Source organism: Phoenix dactylifera, chromosome 1, assembly GCF_009389715.1.
Source record: "Phoenix dactylifera cultivar Barhee BC4 chromosome 1, palm_55x_up_171113_PBpolish2nd_filt_p, whole genome shotgun sequence".
Taxonomy (NCBI): Eukaryota; Viridiplantae; Streptophyta; class Magnoliopsida; order Arecales; family Arecaceae; genus Phoenix; species Phoenix dactylifera.
The window spans coordinates 5,806,508-5,815,312 of record NC_052392.1 but is presented as its reverse complement, the minus strand read 5'-3'; the positions used below and the strand labels follow the sequence as shown (position 1 = coordinate 5,815,312).

The following is an 8,805-nucleotide window of genomic DNA, read 5'->3' as shown; positions in this document are numbered from 1 at the left end:
TTTTTTTGATGCATTTAGTTTGTGACTGAAAATGAAATCGAAATAGAATTTGAATGCTAACAGAGAATTCAGATTAGATTTTGGAGGATTGGAATTAGAATAGAACTCCTTCTAATTAAATAACTGGAATGCGAGTCACTCATTTTTATTTTTGTTCTAGAACCTAACTCTCTTCTATCAAATATGTTCTAAATAGGCAGAAAAATGTCCAAAGCTAAAAAAAATTAGAAGGGATGTTCCAAACTCATGCATCAAGGCTGCTCAAGTGGTCTTTTCCTGTCTAGAAAAGAAAGCATGACGAAACTGAAGGGCATTCAGAGCAGTCAAAAGTTATAAACTTAATTCTTGAATGTAATGATGGTCATCTCTTTATTTTGACTCTTTTGGACGCTCCTCGTTGGCCAGAATCTTCTGGTGATCTAGTTGTAAAGGCATACCATCTAGGTGGTCATCTAGTTCCAATATTCTATGAGTTTGAGTAGAAGAATGTGCCCTTTGAGACTTGTAATTCGTCCTCTAGGAATACCGACATGATCATGCAGCACAAAGTACAGTTCTTTGTGAAAAGAACATGCACGTAATATAAATATTGAACAAAGGATTTCCATCCTACCTGTTGAAAAAATACAATAAAAAATAATAATGCCGTAATTTTTTTCTCTTTGTATAATTAAATAAGATATCACTCACCAAGTAAAATAATCTCTACAATCTACTCAAGCAATTAACAAGCAAAATAATTAAGCAATTCACACACAAGAGGCAAAACAATTTTTTAACGTGAAAAACCCTTCTATGTGAAGGAAAAAAAACTACGAAACTTAGTCCAGCCAAAAGCTTCCACTATTTAGAATAATAGGATTATAATAGATACTCTCTAGATCAACTAGAAGTTGCACAAACATCAATAAGATTTAATCTTTGCTTCCACAACAAAAATATTCATCACCAACTAAGCGGATTTCAACAATAAACAGCAAAATAGAGGATAGATCTCGTCAAGTGTTGATGCTTAAAATAATCAATAGAGAAGGATTTTCAAAGATCCAAACCGTTCAATCTATAGCTCTCAATGCCAAAAACAACATACCGAAATTTTAGCCAAATCTGAATAAAATCAACCATCCGATCGTTCGACAATGTAGCACTTTTTCTTTCTCTTTTTATTCTCTACTTTCTTTTTTTTCCTTCTATATTCCATAGAGGCCCAAGGCTTTCGGTTTCTTTTTCGATAAACTCACCCAAGCCGTTGGTTCCTTCTTATCCTATTTCTTATTTTTAATTCAAATGAGGCGGGTCCCACATAAAAGGAGGGACCACAATAACAAAGCCTCTTTCGACTCATGTGGGTGGTTCCACCAAGACCACTTTCTCTCCATAAGCAATAATTTTTTCATGAGAAAGATTTTAGTCATCATATTTATCCTATTATCATCAATATGGATTTTTTCGAGACATAGTAACTTCATCTCAAAAGCACGCTAAACCTAATGATATCTCACATCAATGTGATTGGATGTCGAATGAAATGTTGGATTTTTTGAAAGATGGATGACACTTTGACCGTCACAATAAAGCTTTTCAAGACATAGTAACTTCATCTCAAAAGCACGCCAAACCCAATGATATCTCACATCAATATAATTGGATGTCGAATGAAATGTTGGAATTTTTAAGAGATGGATGACACTTTGACAGTCACAATAAAGCATATATTTCTCTTGTTCTAGGCCCAACTCTTATAGAAAATTTTTTATCCATAAAAATTTTTTACAAGTTTCTGTAACTGCAATATACTTGGCCTCCATAATGGACAAAGCAACAAATTTTTATAAATTAAATTGCCATGACACTGCTCTCCCTGAAAAAGTCATCAAGTACCCTGATGTAAACATTCTAGAATCTATATCACCAGCTATGTCTGCATCTGTGTACCCATCCAACATAGGTTTACCATTACTAAAACATAAACAAACTCTAAAAGTACCTCTAAGATACCTGAAAATCCATTTGAGAGCTACCCAATGTTTCTTACTAGGATTAGAAAGAAACTGACTTACAACACCAACTGCATGAGCAATATTCAGCCTGATGCAAACCATGGCATACATCAAACTGCCAACTGCGGATGTATAAAGAATTTTCTTCATTTTTTCTTTATCTTTCTGACTTATAGGACATTACTTGGAACTTAACTTAAAACTGCTTGGAACTTAACTTGAAGTGACCTACAAGTGGAGAGCAAACTAACTTGGACTTGCTCATGATGAACCTTTCTAACACTTCTTTGATATATCTCTCTTAAGATAACCAAAGCTTTCCATTCTTCTTGTCACGAGTAATTTTAATGGTAAGGATTTGTTTAGCCAGCCCCAAGTCCTTCATGGCAGAGAACTTGCTTAACTCTCTTTTCAAAGCTTTCAATCTTCTTAGCATCATGGCCAACAATTAACATATCATCCATATAAAGTAAGAGAATAATAAAATCTTCATCATAGGATCTCTTCATAAATATACAATGATCAGAAGTAGTTTTACTATACCCATGGCTCATCATAAATAAATCAAAATTTTTATACCACTGTCGAGGTGCCTGCTTTAGCCCATATAAGCTCTTCTTTAATCTGCATGCAAGATGTTCTTTGCCTTTAACTATGAATCCTTCTAGTTGATGCATGTAAATTTTCTTCTCTAAGTCACCACAAAGAAAGATAGTTTTTACATCAAGTTGTTCAATCTCCAAATTCATTCTTGCAGATAAACCAAGAATAACTCAGATTGAAGACATGTTGACCACATATGAGAAAATTTCTTCAAAGTTAATACCTTTTTCTGACCAAATTCTTTCACAACCAACCGTGCCTTGTACCTTGGCTATGAGCTTTTCTCTTTAGTCTTCAACTCGAACACCTACTTATTCTTGAGTGCTCTCTTATCCTTGGGTAATTCCATCAACTCAAATATACAATTCTCATGCAAACATTTTATCTCCTCTTATATAGCTTTTAACAACTTTCTCCTTTATTCATGATTTATAGCCTCTTGGTAGCATTCTGTTTCTCCCACATCAATGATCACCACTACTTATGAGGAGAATATCTCTAAGAAGGTCGGAGCTCTCTTGTAGATCTTCTCAACTAAGGCTCAACCGGTGGTTCTAGAGAGGTTTTCTCAACATTCTCATCCGGCACATCATTGTCAAGTATGGGCTCATCAACTGTGTTATCATAATCTTGCTATAAATCTTTCCTATTGTCATCATTCATCATGATTGGAGGTACTGGACCCAGATTAACATAATTTCTAGTGATAGATTTCGGCTTCTCAACCTATCCAAAATCTTCAACAATCTGGTCTTCTCGAAACAAAACATCTCTGCTTCTGATGACTTGCTTATCAAATGGATCTCAAAATCTGCAACCAAACTCTTCATGTGCATAACCCAGAAAGATATACTGCTTAGACTTGTCATCAAGTTTGAATCTCTAATCTTTAGGAATGTGAATAAATGCCCCACAACCAAACACTTTCAAGTGATTATATGACACATCTTTCCCAATCTACACTCTTTCTGGTACATCACCTTTAAAAAAAACTGAAGGAAAAAGGTTGATCAAATTTACTGTAGTTCTCATTGCTTCACCAAAAGGGTTTAGGTAATTTAGCATGAGAGAACATACTTTGAATTTTTTCATAAATAGTACAGTTCATTCTCTCAGCAACTTTATTATGTTGAAGTGTTTTAGGAACGGTTTTCTTAAGTCTGATACCATGATCTCAATAATATTTCTCAAATGGACCTCTATATTCACCACCATTATTTGCTCAAATACACTTTATTTATTTTTCCATTTCTCTTTCAACACTAGCATGAAAATACTTGAATACATCGAGCACTTGGTCTTTAAATTTTAAAGCAAAGGCCCATACTTTTCTACATTGATCATCAATAAAAGTAACAAAAATAAAGCACCACCAAGAGTTTTAGCATCCATAGTGCAAACATTAGTGTTAATTAAATCCAAAACATGTGATCTTCTATATGGAGGGGATTTATGAAATGCAACTATATGTTGTTTACCAGTAAACAATGACTATAAGTCTTTAGGGCGTATCTTTTATAGAAATGAGTTTCTTTTTAGCCAAAATATTAAGTTTTTTCTCACTCATGTGTCCAAGCCACTTATGTCATAATTCAATGGAGGAGTCTTCAACTGCATTCACCTCCCCCTTGCATAATTTTGCTTTCATCATATGAAGTGTGCTCGATTTGTTTCCTCTTGCTACCACTAGAGAACCTTTAGTAAGCTTTCATTTTTCTTCACCGAAGTGGTTGTCGTAACTTTCATCATTAAGTATGCCAGTAGAGATCAAGTAGAGACTGATATCTCAAACATGTCTTACATTTTTTAGCAATAGTTGATACCCAATGTCGGTTTCTAAGCAAATGTCTCGCAAGCCCACAATCTTAGTTTTTCCATCATTTCTCATTCTGACACTGCCAAATTCACCACTAATGTAGAATGTAAAGAAGTCCCATCGAGAAGTAATATGCAAAGAGGCACATGAGTCAACAACTCAAGCACAATCCTAGCATATAAAGTTTACACAAGCATCATTACAAATAATACCGATATCACCATCAGATGCAACTCCTGTTGTATCGTTTCATTCCTTCTTTTGTTCACCTCTTCCTCTCTCTTTTAAATTTTCTACACTCTCTAGCTTGCCACAATAAAAACATTTGATCTCTTTTTTGAATTTGAACATTCTTCCTGACTTATCATGCTTGTTAGAATTTTGCAAGATTTTAGTTTTACTCTTCTCCCACCTTTCGGTAATCAATGCCTCTTATTGTGTAGTTACACCATGTTGTCTTCTTCTGGTCTCCTCATTAAGCATACTATCTTTTACCATTCCCAATGTTACCACACCATTAAGAGCTGAATTACTAAGTGATGCAATCAGAATTTTTCAACTGTGAGGCAAGGAGCCAAGCAACAACAATGCTTGCAACTCATCATCTAGCATCATTTTTATGGTAGTTAGTTAATTTTCCATATCCTTAAATCTACTCAAATGCTCGGCCACTAAAGTTTCCTCCTTATACTTCATGTTCACAAGCATTCTGAACATTAATGCCTTGTTATGTGCAATCTTCCGCTCATAGAAACTCGCTAATTTCTTCCATGAACTATAGACATTAGTCTCCATAGCAACATAATGAAAAATACTATCATCTATCCACTGGCTGATTAATCCAACCGTCTTCCTATTCATTTTCTCCTACTTTTGTCGAGTTTTGTCACTTGATTTGACACTATCTCCTTCAATAAGATCATATAAATCTTTGCAAAATAGTAAATCTTCCATTTGGGGCTTCCAAATTAAATAATTGGAAAATGTGAGTTTGACCATACTACCATCTGAATGCTCTTCCATTTAATCAATATAAAAAAAATTCAACCACTAGCAACTTGGCTCTGATACCACTATATTGAAAAATGCAATCAAGAAATAATGATGCCGTAAACTTTTTTTTTCTCTTTGTGTAATTAAATAGGATATTACTCACCAAGCAACAATAATTTCTACAATCTACTCAAGCAATTAACAAGCAAAATAATTAAGCAATCCATACACAAGAGGCAACACAATTTTTTAACGTGAAAAACCCTTGTATGTGAAGAAAAAAAAAAACTATGGGACCTAGTCCACCCAAAAACTTTTACTATTTAGAATAGTGGGATTACAATAGATCCTCTCTAGATCAACTAGAGGTTGTACAAACATCCACAAGACTTAATTTTGGATTCTACAACAAGAACATTCATTGACAATAAAGTGGATTTCAACAATAAACAACAAAATAGAGAATAGATCTTACTAAGTGTTGATGTTTGAAATGACCAATAGAGAAAACTTTTTAAAGATCCAAATCGTTCAATCTGTGGTCCTTAATACCGAAAACAACATACTAAAATTTTAGCTAAATTTAAATACGATTAACTATCCGATCATCCAATAAAGTAGTATTTTTTTTCTTCTCTATTTTCTTTCTTTCCATGTTCCACAGGGCCCAAGACTCCCGATTCCTTTTTAGATAAACTCGCCCAAGCCGGCCGCTCTTTTTTTTTATTATTATTACCAAATGAGGTGGGTCCCATATGAGGAGGGACCACACCAACACTACCAGAATAAGAAAATGTACATGATTAATTTATGTTCTTTCCCCCATATTTTATCAAAAATAAGATTAATTTAAATTCTTTGATCCAAAGATGACATGAAAGATGCGATTTAAAGCCTTAGTGACTTGATTATATGGCCTAGCTGTGTAATTAATATAGTCCAACCGTCTCTTAACAGATGGACTACTCCTCTCTTGATAGTAGGGGTTTCCATGCTTCTAGGGTTGAAAATTGATAATCAAATAACCAAATTAACGGTCCACACTATTAACCATAATCTATACTATTAAATATTTCTAAATATAAAAAATATATGTATTTATAGTTTTTAACTTATGCATCAAGCGGATGCAAAAAATATGATTAAAATGATATGAAATTATATTTTATTATGATCTAATCATTAAAATCTACTGATTTTCAATCTTTATATGTCGTAGCATATGACATCGTAATCTAAGAGATGAATATTTAAATTAAATATTTTATCATATATTGTAGCATACGAGTATAATAGAAATCATTTATTTTTTGTCTATAGAAATTACCAAAATATATAATTTTTTATTTTTGTATATTTTTAGTAATGCAGATCATAATCGACTATGTAGATCTTAGATTGAGGTGCCCGGTTTTTAACTTTCAACCAAGAAGAGTAAATACACACTCTAAGGAGCATAATATATCTGTTAAGAGAAAAGATGGACTACTCTCCTGAAGCTTACGGGTGCATATGATGCTTGGGAGTTGGGAGTGAACTAAAAACTTCATATAATTAGAAGACCAGATAAGTTATATTAATTGACACGAAGGCTAGGTATTTATTAATTGTCTTAACAAAGGACTAGACTACTAAATTAGAGAGATAGATAGATAGAGAGGCTTCTGGAGTGGGACACAAGCAACACAAAGGGCGAGGCCGTTCTTTTATTTTCCCCTGCACCACGCAAGAACATATTCCAACACTCCACGGTGGCAAAAAAGAAAAGAAAAAAAAACAAGGAATCAAATCTAATGAACACTACCATCAAAGACCATCCATTTCCATGTCCATTAATTATTTCTTACAAACGAAGCAAGAAAGGATGACCAGCACTAGAAGTCTGACTGAAGTGCTTTCCTCCCACTTTACTTGTAGCCTCCCGGCTAACACAAAGCTCCTCACTCCAAGAGAAGCTCTTTGGCATCAACTACCAAGAGAAGGGACCTCAAGCACGCAGGAGAAGTCGTCTTCAAAGAACCAATACTCCAAGGGGAGCTCGCCCATCTCATGCATGGAGCTAACAAAGAGCAACATGGGACTACTCCTATTCTATATCTCCATTTTTACCACCTTCTTAACTCAATGTGGTGAGTTCTCTAAACAGACTAATCCTTCCAACGCTTAGATCGATGGAGACCAACTCTTTAAACTTTGTTTTTCTTTCATTGGAGTAGGAGCAAGAGGCTTGAGGCACTTCGAGTTGTACACATCTTCAGATCCCTACTCCTCCTCCCATACGATCCATCTTCCTTACTGCGTCAGCCCTCCTCTTGCTCCTCTGCCACCTTCGGCTGCTGTACCAACTCCAACAATCTCCATCCAATCTTCACCACCACCTCCCATATCCTACTCCCCACCAAGTCTCACTCCAAATCCACCAGAAACGGTGCCCGGCCCACCAACTTGCATACCAGGCCCACCTGAGTACGAGCTCGGGCCACCCAGTTACGTCCCAAGCCCACCACAATTCATCCCCGGCCCGCCGCTATTCGAACCACCGGTGGTGTACCCGCCTCCATTGGCGCCGCCGCAGCCCGGGGCTGCCCTACGCAGCCTCTGGTGCGTTGCGAAGCCCACGGTGCCGGACCCGATCATCCGAGAGGCTATGAACTATGCTTGCGGCTCGGGCACCAACTGCGACCCGATCCAGCCCAATGGTGCCTGCTACCAGCCCGATACAATATTAGCCCATGCTTCGTTTGCATTCAACAGCTACTGGCAGCAGACGAAGGCGGCCGGAGGGACGTGTGATTTTGGCGGCACAGCAATACTGATCACCACCGATCCAAGTGAGCACACGGTCATGGTTCTTTTCAGCCTACTATTTTGCTTGTCTTTGGGACAAATTAGTTTATTTTTCTTTGGATTAACGCATCTTAATCGAAGATATATATCTTCTGGTCTAATTGAAATATTCTTTCTTTCTTCTTCTTTTTTTTCCTCCGTTTTGCAGGCTATGAGTCGTGTCATTTCAACCTTTTGTGAACTTATACCCAAATATTGCACAGCAATCCAATGGTCATTTCGAGACCAAAATAAGTGTAGCACACAAACACAGTTTTTTCCGAAGTTTTGGGTAGGACTTTAAAGCTGTTGTCAACCTTACACTTGGTTCGTATTGTGTACCATGTTTTGGTTCTTACATCTTTGGTGGTGGGAGGCCATGAAGTCATTGGTTTCATCTTCTATATATCCTCAAGACTTGTAAGAATGTTGTAGCATTACGTTTCTTTTCTTTTGAATAGAACTGCTGAAATTTATTACGCTTTGTATTGCAACGATTTACATGAAAAAATTGAAGGATAAGTAAATTCCTAAATTGGATTGGCAAGTCAAGGAGGGAACGAGCAA

At 36.0% G+C, this 8,805-nt stretch overlaps 1 protein-coding gene across 2 annotated transcripts; it reads left to right on the top strand.

Annotated features, from left to right (window-relative positions):
• The first annotated feature begins 7,284 nt into the window (after nt 1–7,284).
• On the top strand, nt 7,285–8,773 carry LOC103721444 (extensin). 2 transcript variants are annotated; one of them, XM_008811645.2, is made up of 3 exons: nt 7,285–7,541; nt 7,629–8,243; nt 8,408–8,773. In XM_008811645.2, the coding sequence occupies exons 1-3, from the start codon at nt 7,466–7,468 to the stop codon at nt 8,437–8,439; spliced, it is 723 nt and encodes a 240-aa protein (XP_008809867.1). In that variant the 5' UTR covers nt 7,285–7,465; the 3' UTR covers nt 8,440–8,773. The 2 variants fall into 2 exon arrangements, with proteins under 2 accessions (XP_008809867.1, XP_038990193.1); XM_039134265.1 differs by having other exon boundaries at nt 7,629–8,254.
• The last annotated feature ends 32 nt before the right edge of the window (nt 8,774–8,805 follow it).

Coding starts and splice junctions, on each gene's coding strand:
- LOC103721444 (XM_039134265.1), top strand. CDS start 7,466: ATGGAGCTAACAAAGAGCAACATGGGACTACTCCTATTCTATATCTCC. Junction 7,542..7,628: donor CACCTTCTTAACTCAATGTG/GTGAGTTCTCTA, acceptor TCATTGGAGTAG/GAGCAAGAGGCTTGAGGCAC. Junction 8,255..8,407: donor CCGATCCAAGTGAGCACACG/GTCATGGTTCTT, acceptor TCCGTTTTGCAG/GCTATGAGTCGTGTCATTTC.